The sequence below is a fragment of the Chiloscyllium plagiosum genome, chromosome 10 (assembly GCF_004010195.1).
Source record: "Chiloscyllium plagiosum isolate BGI_BamShark_2017 chromosome 10, ASM401019v2, whole genome shotgun sequence".
Lineage (NCBI taxonomy): Eukaryota > Metazoa > Chordata > Chondrichthyes > Orectolobiformes > Hemiscylliidae > Chiloscyllium > Chiloscyllium plagiosum.
In genome coordinates this window covers 88,616,475-88,638,402 of record NC_057719.1, presented here as the reverse complement: position 1 = coordinate 88,638,402, position 21,928 = coordinate 88,616,475, and the positions used below count along the sequence as shown (strand labels likewise).

At 39.9% G+C, this 21,928-nt stretch overlaps 1 protein-coding gene across 7 annotated transcripts in view; it reads left to right on the top strand.

Moving 5' to 3' along the window:
* The window catches only part of LOC122553883 (coiled-coil domain-containing protein 9-like), a 284,191-nt gene extending 263,266 nt beyond the window's left edge, over positions 1-20,925 (top strand). For 5 of the 7 annotated variants that reach the window (XM_043698346.1, XM_043698344.1, XM_043698343.1 and 2 more), the window contains 3 exons: positions 6,107-7,001; positions 13,097-13,179; positions 18,900-20,925. In XM_043698346.1, the coding sequence (XP_043554281.1) occupies positions 6,107-7,001; positions 13,097-13,179; positions 18,900-18,914 (993 nt within the window). In that variant the 3' untranslated portion in view covers positions 18,915-20,925. The remainder of the gene's footprint in view (positions 1-6,106; positions 7,002-13,096; positions 13,180-18,899) is intronic. The other 2 variants (XM_043698345.1, XM_043698348.1) reach the window with 2 other exon arrangements.
* The last annotated feature ends 1,003 nt before the right edge of the window (positions 20,926-21,928 follow it).

Genomic DNA, 21,928 nt, shown 5'->3' with positions numbered 1-21,928 from the left:
TTCTCATTTTAATGGAATACATGTTTGGTGTTTTGTGGTCTTGCTAGTTATGCAGACTGTTAATCGGTTGTGTTATAATAGGAGTGGTATGAGAAACGAGGAGGAATTATAACATTAGAGCATAATATTTTCTAAATGCATTAAACTTTAGAAAGATTTCTCTTAAATCTGGGCAGGCAATGGTAGATACTATCAAGAAACTGTCAAGGATTTTGGGAAATAAACATCCCTAATCAGAGGGTAACACAAAAAGTCAAGTGTGGTTTTCTGAAAAGAAGTCTGCATCTTAAATCCCTCAGGTGATTATTGATCAAAATTTAGGCAATTAATATTTAACCAGACCAGTCCTAACATGTCCCACTTCAGGAAAACTCAGTAGTAATGGAACTTATTATGGTAATGAAACTGTAAAAAAAAATCAATGCCCAAGCCTTTTAAAGATTCAAACTGCCCTGCAGTAGAAATTTCATACAAAACACCTTTTGCTGTTAATACAGTATATATTTTACATTAGATGCAGCTGCATTTAATGTGAAGTATTCTCTTGAAAATAAGATTGAGAATGTAAAAACATTAATAAATACAATAAATCTCAAATGTAGTCTGACAAATATTATCTTCTGTGTGTACATGCATAAGAAGAGCAAAATAAGGAAATTAAGGAGGGAAAATGAGGCATGAATTTTTTTTTAAATCATATAAAGGTAAGTAAAGGGTTTCATAAGTCTGTCAGGAAAAAATACCTCTTTGCAGAGAGAATGCTAATTTTTATCTGGCTTATTTAACATATATTTCAGTTCATTAATCACAGAAGTAAATGTATTAGAACATAGAACATTTCAGTGCAGTACAGGTCCTTTGGCCCTCAATGTTGCTTCAACCTGTGGAACCAGTCTGAAGGCCGTCTAACCTACACTAGTCCATTTTCATCCATATGTTTATCCAATGACCATTTAAATGCCCTTAAAGTTGGCGAGTCTGCTCTTCCATGCTCCTACAACTCTGAGTAAAGAATCTACATCTGACATCTGTCCTATATCTATCACCTCTCAGTTTAAAGTTATGTCCCCTTGTGCTAGCCATCACTATCTGAGGAAAAAGGTTCTCATTGTCCAACCTATCTAACCCTATGATTATCTTATATGTCTCGATTAAGTCACCTCTCAACCTTCTTCTCTCTAACGAAAACAGCTTTAAGTCCCTCAGCCTTTCCTCATAAAACCTTCCTCCATACCAGGCAAATCCTAGTAGATCTCCTCTGAACCCTTTCCAAAGCTTCCACATCCTTCCTATAATGTGGTGATCAGAACTGTACACAATACTCCCAAGTGCGGCCACACTAGAGTTTTGTACAGCTGCAGCCTCTGGCTCTGAAACTCATCTGACACACCGTATGCCTTCTTAACAAACCTATCAAACTGGGTGGCAGGTTTCAGGGATCTGTGTACACGGACAATGAGATCTCTCTGTTCATCTACACCACCAAGAATCTTATCATTAGCACTGTACTCTTTAGTCCTGTTGCCCCTTCCAAAGTGATTCACTTCACACTTTTCTGCATTAAACTCCATTTGCCACTTTTCAGCTCAGCTCTGCAGCTTATCTATGTCCCTCTGTAACCCATAACATCCTTTAGCACTTTCCACAACTCTACCGATCTTCGTGTCATCTGCAAATTTACTATCCCATCCTTCTGCGCCCTCATCCAGGTCATTTATTAAAAATGACAAACAGCAGTGACCCCAAAACAGATCCTTGCAGTACACCACTAGTAACTGAATTTCAGGATGAACATTTCCCATCAACCACCATCCTCTGTCTTCTTTTAGCTAGCCAATTTCTTATCTAAACCGCTAAATCACCCTCAATCCCATGGCTCCATGTTTTGTGGAATAGCCTACAGTGGGGAACCTTATCACACGCCTTACTGATATCCATGTACACCACATCAACTGCTTTACTCTCATCCACCTGTTTGGTCAACTTCTCAAAGAAAGGTAGAAGAGGTAAATCTAGAATTAATTAAATATGTACATAATAAATGAAAGGGAAGTATTTATGAAGCTGCAAAGCTAAAGAAAGATGAAGTGCTCAAACTGTCTTAATACAGTGAATGTTCCTCAACATAATGAGGGAAGCATGAGCTAAGAACCTAGAAATTATAATGTTAATTCTGCTATACACTGGAAATCATGTGGCAGAGTTATGGAATAATCATAATGCACCCCACCATCTTGACTTGTGAGAACAGGCACAAGCAGGTGAGGAAGCCAAGTTTGCATGTAGAAGTTACCCTCCCTGTTATTATCCTTTGCATGGACAATCAGTATAGTGAGTAGGCTGAGAGCAAGAACACAAAGTGTTCAGACAAAATTGGCATTGCTACAGTACTGTAGTGTCTCATAGAATCAAAGAATCGCACAGTGCAGAAAAGGTCCTTCAGCCCATCGAATCTGCACTGACAAAAGAACATTACTCTAAAACTATTCCCACTTGATCCATAGCCTTAAATATTATGATATTTCCCAACTACCTTCACAGGCAGTATAATCCAGATTCCCAGCACTCACTTGGTGAAAAATTGTTTCCTCAAATCCATTCTGTACCTCCTGTCTTTCACCTTACAATTATGCATCCTTGTCATTTATACTTCAATTGAGGGGAGTAGTTGGTTTCTATCCACCCTGTACATGCTCATAATCGCAATACATCTCTATCAGTAGTCATCTCAACCTTCTCTGCTCCAAAGAAGATATCCTGAGCTTATCCAGCTTCTGTTCATCTCCTCTGCACCCCCTCCAATGTAATCACATCGTTCCAATAGTATGGAGCCCAGAAATGTACTCCAGCTGTGGTCTATCCAGAGTCCATGAATTACCCTTATGCTGCATATCCAGCCTGTACATGTGCTTTGAATTAAAATTGACCAGTTTAATATCCATGAAAATCTCAGAGAATCTAGCAGCACAAAAGAGGATTATTCACCCTATCATACCTATGCCTCCTGTTTGAAAGAATTGTCCAGCATTCTCCCAGTTTTCTCTGCAAATTAATTGTCTTTAAATGTGTCAGTTATCTTTTGAATTTTCCTGTGAATCTGACTTCACAACATTTTAGATTAGATTAAATTAGATTACTTACAGTGTGGAAACAGGCCCTTTGTCCAACAAGTCCACACCGACCCTCCGAAGAGCAACCCACCCAGACCCATTCCCCTACATTTACCCCTTCACCTAACACTACAGGCAATTTAGCATGGCCAATTCACCTAACCTGCTCATTTTTTTTGGACTGTGGGAGGAAACCGGAGCACCCGGAGGAAACCCATGCAGACACAGGGAGAATGTACAAACTCCACACAGACAGTTGCCTGAGGCGGGAATTGATCCTGGGTCTCTGGCGCTGTGAGGCAGCAGTGCTAACCACTGTGCCACCGTGCTGCCCAAAACTAACCTTTCACTTCAGAATGCTATAATAATAGGGTGTAATTTCAGATTACACACTACCCAACAACATCTTAGACATTAAAGATTTCAATGACTCTCAGTATGAAATTTCCTCTCATTTCTTTTTTGGTTCTTTGGCCAATTATTTTCAATCCATGACTTGTTCCCACCCCTTTGACCAGAGGAAATTATTTCCTTCACTCAATCTATTGAACCCCTTCATTGAAGACCACATTAGGTTTTCTGTAAAGGTTGCTCCAAGGACAACAATTCCTGCTTCCGCAATCTCCCTCTGTTACAGTACCCTCCTAGAACTTTAATATCCTTGCCAAAGGATGGTGTCCAGAATTCTACACAATATTCAAGCTGAGACCTAACTAGCAATTTATAAAGGCTGAGCATGATTTGCCCATTTGTGAATTCATTGGTCCTATTTGTAAAGTAATCAATCAGTCCATTTGCTTTCTTAATTATCTTATCAACCTTCCTTGCCATCTTCAAAGTTTTTTGAGTATGCAACGCTCCATTTAGGTTATACTGCCTTTCCATTTGTTTCTTCCCAAGAGCGTCTTTTCACATTTGTCAATATTAAGTTGGCTTGGAATTTTACCTGTGAAATCAGATGGTGTTAGGGAAGTGGGGCTGCTGGGACATAAAATGGTATATGAAGGCATTAATTCCCAATGTCATTAAGCTCAGTGCCACTTTGCGTGTGGCAGGCAGCAAGCAATTTGGAGACTCGGCTCAATTTTAACAGCAATGGTCATTTTATTGAATGTCAACCGGAGATGGGGAAATGTTGGATAGTCATTACATGTCACTTATGTGGTGCACATATTACTTTGTCGTTTATTATCTCAAAGCTCAATGTTGTCCATGTTGTGCTGCATGCAGACATGATTGCTTCAGTATTTGAGGAATTGTGAATGCGTCTGACTGTTGTGCAGTTGACAATGAACTTGCCCTTATCTTGGAGCGAAAATTATTGAAGACAGCTGTGAAGATGTTGGACCTAAGACAGCACTCTGAAGGACACTTGCAATAATGTCTTGGATCTGAAATGATTGGCCTCTGATATCTCAACCCATTGTCCTTCATGCTCGATATAACTCCAGCCAGCCTGAATATTTGGCAAGCGTCCTTCCAAATTACCTGCTGCAGATGTTCCTATCCCTGCTGAAATCATCATACCAGAAGCCCATGCCTAACTGCCAGTTCTTTCTCAAACAGGGAGAACTTTGTGCATAGTTGTATCTTCGTTAGAAATGTCATAGAATCCCTATGGTGTGGAAGCAGGCCATTCAACCCATCAGGTCTACACTGACCCTCAGAAGAACATCCCACCCAGACCTACCCCACCAACCTATCCCTGTAACCCTGCATTTCCTTTGGCTAATCCACATAATCTGGGACACAGTGGGCAATTTAGCATGACCAGTTTACCTTATCTGCACATCTTTGGATTGTGGGACGAAACTGCAGCACCAGGAGGAAACCCATGCGGACATGAGAAGAATGTGCAAACTCCACACAGACAGCCATCCAAGGCTGGAATCAAACCTGGGTCCTTAGCACTATGAGGCAGTAATGTTAACCACTTTTACACTGTGCCATCCTTCTGGGCAACAAGAGGAGCTATGGCAACCCAAAATTTGAAAGAATTCAGGACAAAAATAATGGATGCATGCTAAGTCCTTCCATCAACACAAACACATTCCTTTTAAAAGGTAAAGTGAGTCTTGGACCAAGGATCTCTGTACGCTGAAGTTCTTGAGGGATGATTTTGATGCTATGATCCTGGTTTATACACACCTTATTTCTCCATACAGGTTTTATTAGTTTGGATACTATAATGTCTTAATCACCAGTGACATTCAGGATGCTGGCATGATAACTGATGAAAACCATGGTGACTTTGTACATTGCAGTGCATGAAACGTCCAGCTCCCACTGACTCACCCAGATCTGGTTCTTGTTCTTTGGTCATGCTAAGGAAAGGGATCACCCTCTAAGAATTCCTTCTGTAAAAAACTTCAGAACTTTGTTTTAGCTTACATTTTCTACATCATCTTCAATTTGCTTCTTCTGGGACAAATCTCTGTCAAATAATTAGTGAGATTAATACATACTTATCCTTATCTGCCTGATTAACTATTCAAACAGTTCAGAAAAGACCCAGTCCAATATGTTTATGTAATTGTGGAAAATTAAAGTTTATGATTAAATAGACAAATTCCTTATTGTAATTAATCTCAGTCATAGAACTGAGCATTCATGACAAGTGTTGGATTGCCCAAGTTTAAAGACTTAGGCATTCCAAGATAATGCCCTTTGTTTCTACACTTTTATTGTGGAAAGATGTAGAAACTGGAAAGAGTAGGAATCATGTATCACTTTGTTTTTGAAGTACTAAAATTTTTGAGTATGCTTAAATGAGGTCTATAACTGGGTCAAATGAACGTGTTGTGGTTGTGACTTGTCCTTTGCTGAATTGGTAACTGTTTTGTGCTGAAGAGGTGAACATTCTTAACCTATTGCAAAAAGTCACTTTTTGAAGGTGAAGGTTTTGAGGACAGCCATGTGCTATTGATATTGGTGAATGTAAACATGTTAATAATGTTAGTCCTAACATCTGCTTATTTCTGTGCTCTTGTTTAAAGTGGGTGGAGACAGTCACAGAAGAACATAAGAAGCAAAAAGTAAATGAAGATGCTGAGTTGAGGAAGAATGCTGATTTAGATGTGGTCATGTTTGATTGGCAGGAGGCTGAAGAAGGCACTGACTGGATGAATGGAGAGTGGGAAACTATCGAGATGCATGACTCCCAAAAAAGCTCCATCAATCGCAAAGCTGTTCGCAGAGCTCTGATGGATACTGAAGGAACTGTGAACAAGCCAAAACCTTGCAGTAGTAAGTTGGGTAATCTATCATTGGCCGAGGAGTTGATACACATCAGGCCTATATTGCACCATAATGTTTCAGGCAAAAGCAATTCTGATTTTCCTTCAGAAAATGGTATTTCAGTTCATGCTATTCTGACAAAGAATGACATACAGGATCTTGAAGACACAGGAAATGTGTTAAAATATTGTTCCCCCTCAGACTCTAGTAAAAAGTCAGCATCGGTTGCCTTTGATGAGATATCAAACCAACTTAGCACTACAGAGGATCATTTACCATTAAAAGACAGAAATCAACTTGGACTTGAATTGGCTGGTTGTCCTAACTCTCTGGATGGTAATGCTGCAGTTCTGGAGAAAAATATATTAATTGCTGTTTGTGACGAAGAAAAGAAATGTTCTTCAGCTACTGGTATTACAACCAAAGGTTTGGCAGTGAGTGTGAAATTGCAAGATCAGTCTGCACAGGAAATTGCTGGGAAATTGCAGCCAGCTGTGATAACAGATCGTGCAGTAACTTTGCAGGATGACCAATGTAACAGTTTCCCTACTTCCAAAGTTGGAATTGTTTCTTCTGGGCGTCAACCAGGGAAGTATCAAGAGGAACTGTCAAAAGGAAATGTAAGAACTGACATTGATTGTGAGGAAATTAAAGGTATGCTCTTTTTAACATTTTGAACGATCGTAAAACTATCCATTGTAATGTCTTAACTTTACTCTTCATCCTGAATATTATACTGCTTTTGTTATCGTAAGAAACCATGTTTTTTGGTCATTAGTATTTATTGAAACACGATTCATTTTTCTAAGTGAAATTTGAGGCAGTTTGTAGAGGCCACACTCATAAGGCCAATTGCACAGGCAATTAAACATATGGCTTCTTCTGGAGTACTATATCCAGTTCTGGTTGCCCTGTTATAGGGAAGATATAGGGTTGAGAAAAGATTTACCAGGATGTTGCCAGAAATGGAGGGTTTGAGTTATGATAAGAGGCTGGGACCTTTTTCACTGGAGTGTAGGAGGTTGAGGGGTGATTTTATCAAGGTTTATAAAATTATAAGGGGCATAGATAAGGTGAATGGAAGGTGTATTTTCTCTAGGGTGTGAGATTTCAAGATGAGGAGCATATTTCTAAGGCGAGAGGCAAAAGATTTAAAAATGATGAGGGGCAGCTTTTTTGCACGGAGCATGTTAGTGTGTGGAATGAACTTCCAGAAAAAGTGGTGGATGCGGATATAGTTACAATATTTAAAAGACACTTAGTACATTAATAAGGAGTGTTCGGAGGAATATCAGCCAAGTGCAGGCAGGTGGGACTGGTTTAATTTGGGATCATGGTCGGCATAGACTGGTTGGACTGAAGGCTCTATTTCCATGCTGTTTGACTATATGATCTGTGATCTACATTGGAGTAGTTTCTTGGCTTTGGGCACAATCCGAAAACAGGACACAAATTACACTTGAACTTCCTGTTTTCCTAGGAACACATTCTGATCAAGTTTCAGCCCAAACTCATTTGCTTAATCTCACATGTTAAATCTTCAATAAAGAAGAGCAATTTTCCAGTGAGTTAGGAGGTTTTTTTTATCTTTGCTTTAAAAAATGAGTAGCAACAGAGACCAGCTACCTGTGGGGGGCGGGCAGCTCAGAGGTCAGAGAGGCGATGCTGGAGGAGTGGAAGATAATCAAGCTTTCTTGGTGCTGAGGGTGGCAGGAGAGACCCAACCAACAAAATGTATCTGGTGTGTCTGGAGATGGTGAATTGCATAAGCAACCACATTGCTGTGAGGATAAATCAGGGTGCAGTGCTTGAAGAGATTTCAGTGACCTCCTTCGCTCTGGCAAGTTGGGTACAGTGCAACAGCCAGATGGCAGACCTCCAGGTCTGCAGATATGCTGTCTGATTAACCTGAGGGAGCATGACACTCCTGAACAGAGAAGACATTTGTGCCCCAGATGAATATTGACCTCTGAGCAAATCTAAAAGCCCTGATGTGATGATAACATTGGTAATTGAAGTTTACATTTCAGTGGGCTACTGGAATTGTTGAGAGCGGCTAACATTGTCCTAGCCACTGTCTTTTGCCCTTGCAGAAGAAAAGAACAAACAATGCCAGAGAGGGTGCTCAGAGATGATGTTGTGTCCCAGTTTGCTAATCCTAGCACTGACATTGTGAGGGTGATGTCATATAAGGAAGTGGGTGATTGAGAGGTGGGAAAACCTATTGGAGAGGTTGAACAGCTATTGGATTAACCAGTTGAAGAGGTGGAGTGCACTCCTCAGATGGCACTGTTAAATGGCCTCATGCACACAAAAAAATAAGTATCTGGGTGAGGTAGTCAGAAGCTTCTTTAGCAGTGATCTTGTGGCTGCAGGCCTTGGCCACGACTGACACTCCCTCTTTGGAGGAGGTTGCTACTCATTCAACTCTTCTGCTCCCCCACTCTCTGAAGTGAAATGTTGTGAAAGGCCCAGAAAGGCACAGCAGCCCCTAGAGACCTTCGAAGCTGTGTAAAGATGCTCCCACGATTCGCCTGGTCTCCTGGGAACCAACTGTCAGAGCTTGTAAAGCAGAGTCAACCTCCAGGAGATGAGATTGCCACAGAACAAATGAGCCACGACAGCTCCCCAGATATCTAGTACAGACGTACACGATCACTGTTTAGTGGTCAAAAAACTAGTTGATCACAGACATTAGTGGAATCTATTGAAATTCATGAAATGTCTCTGGTAGATCTATTGAAGGAGGCGGAGGTGAAGAAGTTCAGGACACTGTGGACCTTGGTGGCTGTTGACAACTCATGTTACACCTGGTCGTCTTGAACCGAGAATTTGCTCCAGGATGCTGCATATTGCTTAGTCATGTCAAAGAAGCTTACCCTCAGTCTGGAGATCTTGTGCTAAGATAATTCTTCCTTTTTGCTGGAGCTCTCTGCCCTGCAGAGAGGCATGTAGCTGCGTAGAAGGCATTGTGGTGAACACAAATTTATTGATTTCAGTCTTGTCAGCATATTAATTTCATTACACAATCACTCGCCCTAGTGACCCCTGACAAGGGGCAACTTAATCACCGACTCACCTAAAAACTCACCCGGAGCAAATAGAATCACTGTTGGCTTCCTGCTAACCGCTTCTCATAAATCTAACACTTTAAGAGCCTTATCATCTTGATGTATAGGTGTGGCCAGTTTGGACAAATGATTGTGTAAGCTGTGCTAACCTTTCAATAAACTCTAATCCAGTGTAACTTATCTGTAAAATTCTTTGATGTTTAGTTCTGATATGACCGTTGTAGCCTATTTTGAACTAGTAGCACAAGAGAAAACCTTCCGTCATATTTTGACTCGTTTTATGTGAGGTCTGAAAGTTTAGTACCATGTGTCATAATTTTAAAATGATCTTTGCCATTTATAAACAGTTAGTTTGAAAACCAACCTCTGATTTGACAACATGAAATTCAACTCACTGCAAAATCAGAGGCCTATAAATTATGATGGTGTGTTTATTTAACATTTTTTCCCACTAAAAATCAATGTAAGTGCACAAATACAAGGAATAACATGCTTGGAAATAACATTATTTCCAAGAAGTTGATTTATTTTTCCCATAGCTTTTTAATAAATTTATCAGCCACATTATCATTGTGAATGATCTAATATTAGTCAGGTTCCATGGGCAGATTTGCACCCAGGTTGTTTTATACCCCCTCAATAACATAAAACACTTTGTGATGATTTTAATAATTTAAATACAAGAAAGAGTAGTTTTGCTTTTGGCATGCATGAAAAGACAAAAGCAATATTATATCTGAGAGATTTCATTTCTGTGTGTTTGGATAGTAGCAATTATGCATTTTTTGATTGCTCTAAAAAACTTTAAGTACAAAATTTAAGTACAAAACTTCGCCAACTTTAAGTACATTTAAGTCGTCATTGGACAAGCATATGGACGTACATGGAATAGTGGGGGTTAGATGGGCTTCAGATTGGTATGACAGGTCGGCGCAACATCGAGGGCCGAAGAGCCTGTACCGCCCTGTTAATATTCTGTTCTATGTTAGTTTTGGGCTTTGTACTCAACTACTTCATTTGAATTGAGGAGCTTGTTGATCAATACAGAATTATCATGTTCTGTGGAGCTGTGGTAACATGGAGGTTAGACTGGGTAAGGTTGACCATTTCCTTTCCTTGCTGCAGAAGTAGGTAACTAAATGGTATTTATTTTCCTTTTCATTGATTTTTTCATGGATTGTTACATCAAAGAAAACAGCATTTGGCCTGTGCCTATATCTGTCAGCCCAACCCAGCTAGCCCCAACCCCCGCCTATTACCCAGTAATTCTGATAATATTTTTGTCTTCAGGTAATTATCCATCTTCCTTTTGAAAGCTGTGGTTGAACTTGCCTCTCAAGAGCTGCATTTCATACCTTAACTATTTGCTGTGTAAAGTTAACCACGTAACGCTATTGCTTTTGTCAGTTTCCCTTCCATCAATGGAAATAGTTTCTCCTTATCTACTTTGTCTGAACCTCTCATGGTTCTGAACATCATAATCAAATTTCCTGTCAACTCACAACAGTTCATGCTTCACCAATCTATCCTAACAACTGAAATCTCTCATCCTTTGAATCATTCTTGTAAAACTTCACTGGCTCATACCCAATGTCTTGCATGAAAATGTAGATGGTGGGTTAGTAAGTTTGCAGATGATATGAAGATCGGTGGAATTGTGAATGGTGTAGAAGGTTGTCAAAGGATACAGTGGGATATGGATCAGTTACAGATATGGGCAGAGAAATCAATCCAGGTAAATGTGAGGTGCTGCATTTTGGAAGATCAAATTTTAAGGAAACACATACAGTTAATGTCGGGACCATTGTTGTCCAGAGGGATCTTGGGGTTCAAGTCCATAACTCCTGAAAGTTGCCATGCAAGTCGATCAGGTGGAAAAGAAGACGTACATCATGCTTGTCTTTCATGATCAGGGAATTGAGTACAAGAGTCAGCATGTCATGTTGCAGCTTTATAAGACTTTGGTTAGGCTACACTTAAAGTCTTGTGTTCAATTTTGGTCGCCACATTACGGGAATGGATGTGGAAACGTTGGAGAGGGTGCACAAAAGGTTTAAGAATGCTGTCTGGATTAGAGGGTTTGAGCTATAAGGAGAGGCTCGAAAAACTCGGGTTGTTTTCTCTGAAGTGGTTGAGGCTGAGAGGAGACTTGATAGAAGTCTGTAACATTATGAGATGCACAGATAGGGTTGATGGTCAGAATCTTTTCCCCAGAGTTGATATCTATAATATGCACTTAAAGTGAGAAGGGAAAGTTCAAAGGAGATGTGAGGAGCATTTTTAGGGATGGTGATGGAGACAGATATGACATGGGGCATTTAAGGAACTTTTAGATAAGCCCATGAGTATGCAAGGAATGGAGGATATGGACCATTGGCATGCAGAAGGGATTAGTTTAATTTAGTGTCATGTTCAGCTCAGCACCATGGACCAAAGGGCCCATGCTTGGGCTATATTGTTCTGTGTCTTTACATGCTATTTAAGGTGTGTACGCTGAAATAGCATTGATTATAACCTGTTTCAAAGAAATAGTTTAATTCTTCCAATGAGCACCAACACTGTACGATTGCTGCCCTGTTCATACTCTTTTTCTGTAATGACCAAGTTCCACATTTCTGGCCAGAAGTCCTGATCCAGTCTGCTTCAGAAATCTGGAATGCACCTCAAATTGAGCTTCTTCCTCAATTACGGGTAAACAAGCCTTGCCTCATTTTAATGATGTTAGGCGCTGCATTCTGGAAATTCATTTATTATCAGACTGAAAAGCTCTGGAACATTTAAACAACTTTTTGGTATGTCAGTGAATGAGTATGGAGTTGAGTGAATGAGTGTGTGTGAGATTTGTGTGAGAATATGCAAATGTGTATGCTTGTAAAGGAGAGGGGCAGGATCTGATCAGCAGTTCAGGAGAGGTGGGTGAAAGTATTCAGATCAAATTATGATAGTCAATGCGGTGTCAAGAGAATTGGGTGAAGGAGCAGTTTTTGAGGGGTTGGGGGGGATGTGTGTAGGGTTCAGTGTAGGAGTGAGTCAAAACTATGCAAAACTGTCTTTCTCAAACTCACAATCAGAGAGTTTTGAAGGGGAGCAAGGAAATTATCCATTGGGAGTTCATTCTCCCTGGTGTGCCACAACTTCAACCTCTGATCATATGTTCAGTTTTCAATTATCTGGAGACTAGAAGATCTGAGCCAATATTCCAGCTGCTGTCAGGCCAGTGATGTATAAAGATTCACCGTAATGCATTGCTTTTGTACTCTCTGTCTCGATAATTTTCTGGTGCAAGCCCACGAAATTATACATCTATTTATTCCGATTTTGTAGCTTAAATAAATTCTAAATCAGAAGACATTGCAGTAGAAGGATAACCTAAAATATATTCAAATGTTTTTTAAATGTGTTTTGTTTTTGCTATCTGAACTACCAGCCAATAATTATTGGAACATCAGAGAGAGGATAAATTATTCTATTTCTCCATGTCTCCCATAGCGATCAACAGAATTTCGTGAATGTTTTTAAATTCCTCTTCCACTGATTGAGAACTCATTCTTCGGTGATCACATGACATGTTTTTTTCTGCTAATGTTGTGATTGGTTGATTGGATTCATCAGGTTATTTTTAAAGGACTTCAGACATGTGTCTATTGTGTATTTACATGTAGCTTTGTCTTTCTTCAGGGACGCCTGATGATTCAGCAAGCTCAAAGTTTTCACCTGATGCTGCCATTCTAGACATTACCAATACTATAAATGGGATGATGGTATGATTAAGAGAATTTTTTTCCAGCTAATTGTTTCAATTGACAAAAAATCCTAATCTAATGTTTAGCTTTGCTTTTTTTTTCCACATTTGTTGATTAAATACATCTTAGATAGTCCTCAGGATTGAGGTGATACTCTTCCACTCTGGAATTGTGGGTCTTGATGTAACTAAACAATCCAGTGATGTATCCACATGCCCTACTAGAAGTGGGGCAGGTGGTCTTAGAAAAGGCGGATGGGTGGGATTCTCAGGTTTTCTCATTTTCCTGATGATGTTTGCACGTGGCCTCGACTTGAGTTTGTGGGAGATGCTCAAAATGATTGACACCTTCACAAATGCTCCTTCTCCAGTTTAGGTGCTCTTGGACAAGAGACTCTCATGAGTCATTGAGGTTATGGAATTCTTTCCAAGATAGCTTTAAGAGCTGGGAACATTTTCTCTGCTATCCTGCTAACTGCTTGCTGTTCAAAGCTCAAGGAAGAGAGCTTGTTTAGGGAACTTTGTATCAGGCATTGTGGCTCACCCAGCATAGCAGATTGATTATAACCTGTTTCAAAGCTTGGGATGTTGGCCTGAGAGAGGACACTGATATTGGAGAACCCAGGTTTCCAGTGAATATGTAGGATTTTGTGAAGGCATAACCAGTGATATTTCTCATTCTATACATTGTCCAAATCTCCAATGCATACGGGAGGGCTGATAATACTACTGTCCTGTAAAACATGAGTTGGTGTTGGGTTTGAAGTCTTTGTGAGACTTTTAGTGGTTCTGCTGGTATACTGGAGGCAATATTGAGTTTCATTGTTGAAATCTATCATCGCTGTAAATAATGCCAGAATATGAGGATTAATCCACATTGTCCACTGGCTTACTGTCAGGGAACAGTGTTGTGTGATGGGAGCAGGCAGAAAGAAGACCTTTGTCTTGCACATGTTTATCTCAAAACCCATTCTCTGCTTTGCCTCTGGGTATGTATCAACGATGGTTTGGAGCTTAGCATCCGAGCTTGCAAACAGGAATCATCTGCATACTGCAGCTCAACAACAGAGATTGAGGTGGTCTTGGTTCGGAAATTTCAGGTTGAACAGTTTTCCACTTATTTGTAGAGAAGCTTCAATCCAGTGGCAAGCTCCATGGATTTGGGGCAAAGTGGTGCAGCTAGGAAGTTGGATAACAAAGTTAGTGTGATGGTGCATTGATACTTGTCCCCAGTTTGCACTCTTATTGGATCTGTGACAGATTCAGTGGTGAAGTGCCAGAGGATAGTGATGAGTTTCTGTGGACCACAAAGTTTGATGTGGACGTTCATAGTGGCTCCTGGTTAACAGAGTCAACAGGCTATGTGAGACCAAAGAAGGCCATGTATAAAGATTGCTGCTGCTCTCTCTGCACTTGTTTCGCAGTGAAGATCATGTCCACTGTGCTTCTTGATGGATAGAATTGTTTGTGGTTCCAGGAGGAGCTCTTCAGTCTCTGGAGGAGGTGATTGAGGTCAAGTATTGCAATGAGCTTCCCTGTGGTGGTCAGGAGGGATACCCCTCTGTGGTTATCACATTTGATCAAGTCTCCATTCTTGAAGATGGTTACAATTACAGCTTCTTAGAGATCCCCTGGAATGCTCTTTTATTTCCAGATGAGAGAGATAGGGTCATGTACACAAGCCAGAGATTGTGAATCCATCGAGATTGATTTACCTGAGGCAGTGTTTCTGATGCTGCTGCTGTTTATTGGGCCAGCTTGATGCTAGACCAGATTATGAGATCATAGAATCCTTACAATGTGGAAGCAGGCTATTCAGTACATACCATCAAGTACATACCAACTCTCCAAAGAGTATCCCACCCACACCCAACGCCTCTACCCTATCCCTGTAACCTTGCATTTTCTATAGCTAATCCACCTAGACTGCACATTCCTGGACACTATGGGCAATTTAGCATGGCCAATCCACCTAACATGCACATCTTTTGGACTGTAAGACGAAACTGGAGCACCCGGAGGAAATCCACACAGACATCAGGAGATTGTACAAACTCAACACAGACAGTCCAATGAGGATGGAATCAAAGTTGGGTATCTGGCTCTGTGAGACAGCAGTGTTAACCACTGTGCTGCCCAGTGGTTGGTCCAGCAGTTGTTCAACTTTGGTCATTGTGTAAGTAGTGTGTTTATCTTGTACTCCCTCAATCTGATGATGATCTGTTCAAGAAGGTACCAATGTCTGGAACGGGACTGTTGCTAAGGTCTTGTATTTGTCTCTGGTGAAATTGTGTGTTTGTTATGACCAGGCTATGCTCTCGGCATTGCATCAGGAGGAGGACTCCATTGTGTTTACCTTACTGTTTGTCTTCCTTATCGATCATACCTTTTTAGAGGTTTGTGTCTCTCCCTGTTCTGCCATTAAAATCGCTGGAGAATTAGCTTATCTTCCTGACATGGGATCCTCCCACTGTTCCACAATCTGTGGAGGAACACAACCCTCTCATCTGACCTGAATGCACACACACCTCATGCTCCTCTAACTCTGCTCACTGATGTTAACCGTGTGCCAATGGATGAGTGCTTTTTTCAGCTGTACAGTCTTTTATGGGCCCATCTCCTTGAATGACATGACCATGACTACTTACTTGCCGTGTTGCTCTCTACTCATGCTTGATCTGCTCCAGATCCAGTGAAGATCCTATGGCTTCCCTTGGAAGTGCAGACTAGCCTTTAACAAGCTGAGCATAAGCTCATTAACAGATTTGGTTGCTCAGAATCACCAGATCTACATGTCAGTTGGCTTACAAAATAATATACCCACTCTCTTTCAGTTTCCACTTCTAACTGGCCACCAAACTCCTGCTCTTGAGTGGAATTTAAAAAACGGTAATGTTCTGTCAGTCAAGTGAATGTTTCCTTGATGGAAATTGAAAACCACTACTTTCCTTCGTAATTTCAGATTACATTCCAGAACTGGGGATTCTTTTGGAAGTTACTCTTCTATTACATTTGAAACAATTGTTGATTTGTGGATTTGTTACTAGCATTTCATAAGGCAGAGTAACTTAAAACAATTAATGGTGAATAAATCCAGGTATCAACTGCTGTGTTTAAGGCTTGCAAAATGTGCACATTTATACTGTTTATTAAGGGGCAGTTAGAACCAGAGTTCTCAGTTGTTTGTTTGATTGTAATCTTAAAAAGAAACACATATAAGTTTGTAAAAATGTGAAAGAAGTCAGAAAATGCTCAGCAGGTCTAATCATATCTATGAAGACAGTTAATGCATCTTTCATCAGAATCGGTAGTATACTTTTCTAAATATCTAAATTATGTTTTAGAACCATTATGTAATGTAATTTTCTAACATGACCTATTATAAGAATTGCCTATTTTTACCTACACTAAGAATAAAACATAAGGAATAAAGAAATCTTGCTGCAATTGAGTGGCGCTTTGGTGAGACCAAATGCAGAAGGCTGTAATCAGTTTTGGTCTCATTTAAGGAAGGATTAACTTGTATCACATTGAAGCTCGAAGCAGAAGTGGGCTGTTTGGCCCTTCGGCCATTCAATATGATCATGGCCAATCCTCTGTCTCAATGCTATATTCCCATTTTTGCCCCCCATACACTTAATGCCTTTAAAATTTAATGATGTATCTAGATCTCTTTCTTGAATCTACTAAGTGATTTGGTCTCCATAGTCTTCTGTGGTAGAGAAATTCCACAGCTTCACTACCTTCTGAGTGAAGATGTCTTTCCTCACTCATCTCCTAAATAGTCTACCCCATATCCTGACACTGTAACCCCTGGTTCTTAGCTCCCCAACCCTCCCTGGGAAATATCCCCCCCTGTATCTAGTCAGTCCAGCCATGTTAGAATTCTAAATGTTTTAAACAGATCCCCTCTCATCCTTCTAAACTCTAGTGTATACAGCTCAGTCAAACTAATCTCTTCTCATAGGACAGTCCTGATGTCCTTGGTAGCAGCCTAGTGAACATCTGCTGTCCTTCCTCCATGGCAAGTTTGATGAGAAATTGAGCAAATTCTCTAGCGTTTAGAGGAATGAGAAGTAATCTGTTTGAAACATGCAAGATTCCAAAGAGATTTGACTGGGTGGACACACAAATTTTGTTTCCTCTGGCTGAGAAATCTAGAACATGGACACAGTCTCAAGATAATGGGGGCCACCATTTAAAATTAAATGAGATTACTTTCACTTATGGATGCACCACTATTGAATATATTTAAGGCTGAGATAGATAGATATGCTTGTCTCTCAGGAACTCAAGACATACAAGGATTGAGGGAGTCTAGTGCGAGTCGTATAAATGTTGGTGGAGTACAGATATGAGTTTGTGATACTGACACACGTAAAGGAGCAGCAGAAGGAAATTGATTTGAAACCTGGAATTAACCATGAATGAATAGTAGAGCAGGTTGGAAGGGCATTCCTGCTCCTATCTCTTATGTTCTTACATGTTCCCAGACATTTTTGATGAAAGCAAAACACCTTTTTTGCTAAGAATGCTCCCTACCTTTTAAATTGGGAGGGCAGGACCTGTAAACAAATAGTATTCACGCCACCTAAATGTCAGCGAATGACCGCCACGGATGAGAGAGAATCTGGACATTGCTGAATCACCACCATCAATGTCCTAGGGGGTCACTAGCAACAACTGGATAAGGTATATAAATACTATGACTAAAAGAGTGAGTTAGAAGCGGAGAATTCTACATTCTGTAACTCATTCTCTGTGCCCTATGTGCTATCCACCACAAGGCACAAATTAAAGGTGTGATAAAAGATCTCACTTGCCTGAATGAGTTGCAGGCAACTCCAACAACACTCAGGAAGCTCAGTACCATCTAAGACAATATAACCACTTGGTCAGCATCCATCCACCCCTGACTCAGAGTGGCAGGAATGTGTACCATCTACAACATGTACTGCAACAATTCACCAAGAATCCCTCAACATCATCTTCCAAACCTGTAACCTTTATCATCTAGAATGCCAGGGGCAGTGGATGCCAGGGGGTGGCACAGTGGCTCAGTGGTCAGCACTGTTGCCTCACAACACCAGGGACATGGGTTCGATTCCTGCCTCGGACAACTGGCTGTGTGGAGTTTGCACATTCTCACTGTGTCTGCATGGTTTTCTCTGGATGCTCCGGTTTCCTCCCACAGTCCAAAAATGTACAGGTCAGGTGAATTGGCCTTGCTAAATTGCCCATAGTATTAGATGCATTAGTTAGGGGTAAATATAGGGTAGGGGGATAGATCTGGGTGGTTTACTCTACGAAGGGTAGGTGTGGACTTGTTGAGCCGAAGGGCCTGTTTTCATACTGTTGGGAATCTAATCGAGAAAAAACAGGCTTGAAAGAATTTTTTCCAAGGCACCTCTACTTATTCACAATTGCTGAGTCAGAATCCCTTCTGAGCAACACTTTGGGTGCACCTACACCACATGATTTGCAATTGTTTAAAAAGGAAGCTCACCACCAGCTTTTCTTGGGTAATATGATGAACAACTACTGCTGGCTTTGCCAGTGTCACACTCTCATCTCACCAAAAAATGGTTACGTCCTGCTGATGTCATATGTTGCTTAAACTATTGCAGGGAAGTAGTTTGCGAGTGATTTGATTTCATGATTTGCTGATGAAATAATTCAGTTTTCTATGATGCACACCCTGCTAATTAATGGTTGCTTGCCTGTGCTTTTCTTTTCCAGATTGAAGAAAAATGAAGTAACTGCCATACCGATGGTATTATATAATCAAAATATCAAGATTCTCTGCTTCTTGAGTGCACTCTTCACATCAGTAATTTATTGACAGTATCTCTCTTGCAGTGTCTAAGCTATAAGCTTCATAGTGCTCAAATAACATTTTAAAATCAGAAACCTTATAATAACTGAGGCCATGTATGTTTACTAATTACCAAGCAGCAATGCAATATTAATTTCACTTTACTTTGCTATAATTTTATTTGTTGCAATTGCAGCACATTTAAGCACTTTATTTCTACTATATAATTTTATTTGAATTTTGAGAATGTGCATATGGTGTGGTGGTTGCAGGATAGGTAATGTTTGATAGATGGATTCAGTTTAAGAATAAAACTGGTCTCTAAATGTAATTTAATTTAAGACACTTGGTTTAACACGTGCTTTCAAAATTTTATCCTCTTTAAGGGACATACAGGTTTCAACAAATGCCTGTGGACAATATTGCTGTGAATTGTGGTATGCATTGTTGTTATATGTATACTTTGCTAACAGGATTGGTTTAGAAGGTTGTAACTTAGTCCCTGGCAGAAAATGCGGAACAAAACATTAATGTGCATTGATATGACAAAGCTAGTATAGAGAAAGCTAACTTACACTCTCTTCAGGTAGAGTATAAATACAGGGTCACAGTAAAATTAGTTTAGACTGGTCTTGGTCCAATTTCCAGAGGACCCTGTTAAAACCTGGTACCACATTTAGTGCGTTTGCCACGTCTGCTCAGACAGGAAGGTGTTTGTGTGTGTTGGGAAATGCAATAACTCCATATTAGGAGAGAAGTGTATTCAGACACGAGGGCTGATAATGCACTGGCAAGGCAATCTGTCTAAAGGGGATTGCTGCACTAAATATGATTGCTCCATTATATCTAACTCAACATCATACGGAGTGTTGTTCCAGCCTTGTCTTTTCAGTTAACAGCCCACCACCCTCCGTTCTTAAATCCTTCTTCCAAGTCTACATTCATTTGCATTTTGAGGAAGAAAACAATTTTCAGCTGAAATAATACATACATTGATGCAATCTATTCAGTCGTGTCATGATAACCAGCAGTATTATGATGAACCTGCAGGTTACATTTGTTCAGTCTGTTTGTAGGATATACTGACATCATTAATGGCAGATGGCATCACAGCATGTTTTGGTACAAAGCCACATAGATTTAAATCTTGAAGGAAGAAATAACTCTTTTAACCAGAGTTTTCCAGGACTGAAATCCCTCATGCTCTCAATATGCTGGTACCTATTATCTGTATAAGACAGGGAGCAGGTTAACTGATTTAGCTATTTCTCAATTCTGGGAGAATTACATTGATGTCAACTTGTAACCTCTCAAGTTGTGCATTAGACTTCAAAAAACAAGATTTGTCATTTTAGAAATTGAAAACGTTGGCAATCCCAGCATTTTGTTCTTCGCCTTAATGAGTGAAGAACACAGTTTTTTTTATAAATAGGTGAGCTTGTGTGTGAATACAGTAGGTTGGCGAAGATAACCAGGCACTGCAATCATGCTGGATTTCCAGCTTTCATCTATAATTATCATTCTTCAAAAGCAGGATTTCATCTGAGTGACCCTGTTCTGTATTGAAGGTTGGATCAGAAGTGAAGCCCCTACATGAGAGAAGGTAGGAGAGAGAGAATGATTTTAGATTCAGTAGCAGGCTGAAATATCGGGATAGTTGTGTGTTAATAGACACTTTATGTTTACACATTTCAGTAGTGTGTAGTGTTTGCTATTTTATTTATATTTACAGTTTGTTACTCATGTCATGTAACCAACAATTAAGATGAAGTAAGTCCATGGAAACCACGGTTACTGATGTACATGCCTAGAGCATGGTTTGGAGTTTATATATTTAAAGCAATTAATATCTGTGGCCATCTTAGACTGGATTGAAAGTTAGAATAGTTTATTTTGAAAGCTGATTTAAAATTCAATGAAATTATTAAAAACAAAATTGACTTGTTTTAATCATGCCTCTGATAGTTTTTCTTGTAGTTGTTGAAAATTTCGTATAAAGCTCAATAACTTGTTTATAAAATGTTAAATTAAGTTTAATCTGCAGACACCTTTAGCATTACATTGATCGAGATGCAGTGCCCCATATGATGTATTGAAGATTTGTGTGCACAGTTACTCTTGCCATTAAGAAGATGGAGAACAGAAGCTGAGCACTGAACACAGACAGGGAGAAAGGAAAAAGAATAAAAAGTTCCCTCCTTAGATGTCTCCCTTCCAGATGTCTTAGGCGAGGTCTGGATACAGATTATTTGCTCATTTACAGAACTTGTCCTGTGATGGAGAGAAGTTTAAAACAAGAATTATTTAAATGAAAACATTCATTATTAGGTTGAGTATTTCTGTATGAAAATTGGTGAAACTGTCACTGACGTCTGTCTCAAGTTGTTTCATTGAGGATTTATAAAGTGTAAGTATTGGGAAAGAGATATTGCTATCGATAATCTATCCAATCTTCCATTTTAATACATTATTCATCTTGTAAAATGTGTGTATTTTCCTGACATTAGGTCCGTTTTAATAAATGTAACTCTTTTGAGTTTGTGAAATAGTTAATAACGTGAAACATTTTTGCAAAAGTGACGTGAGTGAAATGGGTGTTTGTCAGGGTCAGTTCTGGGTGTGTTTGAGGAGCTGACCCCTCAGCAAACAACCTAATAGCCCAGAAATTCTGATTTGGGTTGGAAACCCTATTTCAGACAAAAATGCACATAGTTACGTTTTGCTGACTTCTACTCTGAAAATTCTTGGGTGGGAGCCTTGTGTTGGATACATGGGAGGCCTGTCCAGGAATATTTACGGCCAGCAGCAGAGGGAATAGTCATGGAAACCACTCCCTCTTTATCAGTAATCTATGTGCTACATTCTGGGAAGCAAGTGTCAAGCAGCACAACAGCCACTTTGACAGCTCTTGTAAAAGGATAGGTTCATAAGGTAATTGTGAGGAGATAGTGCA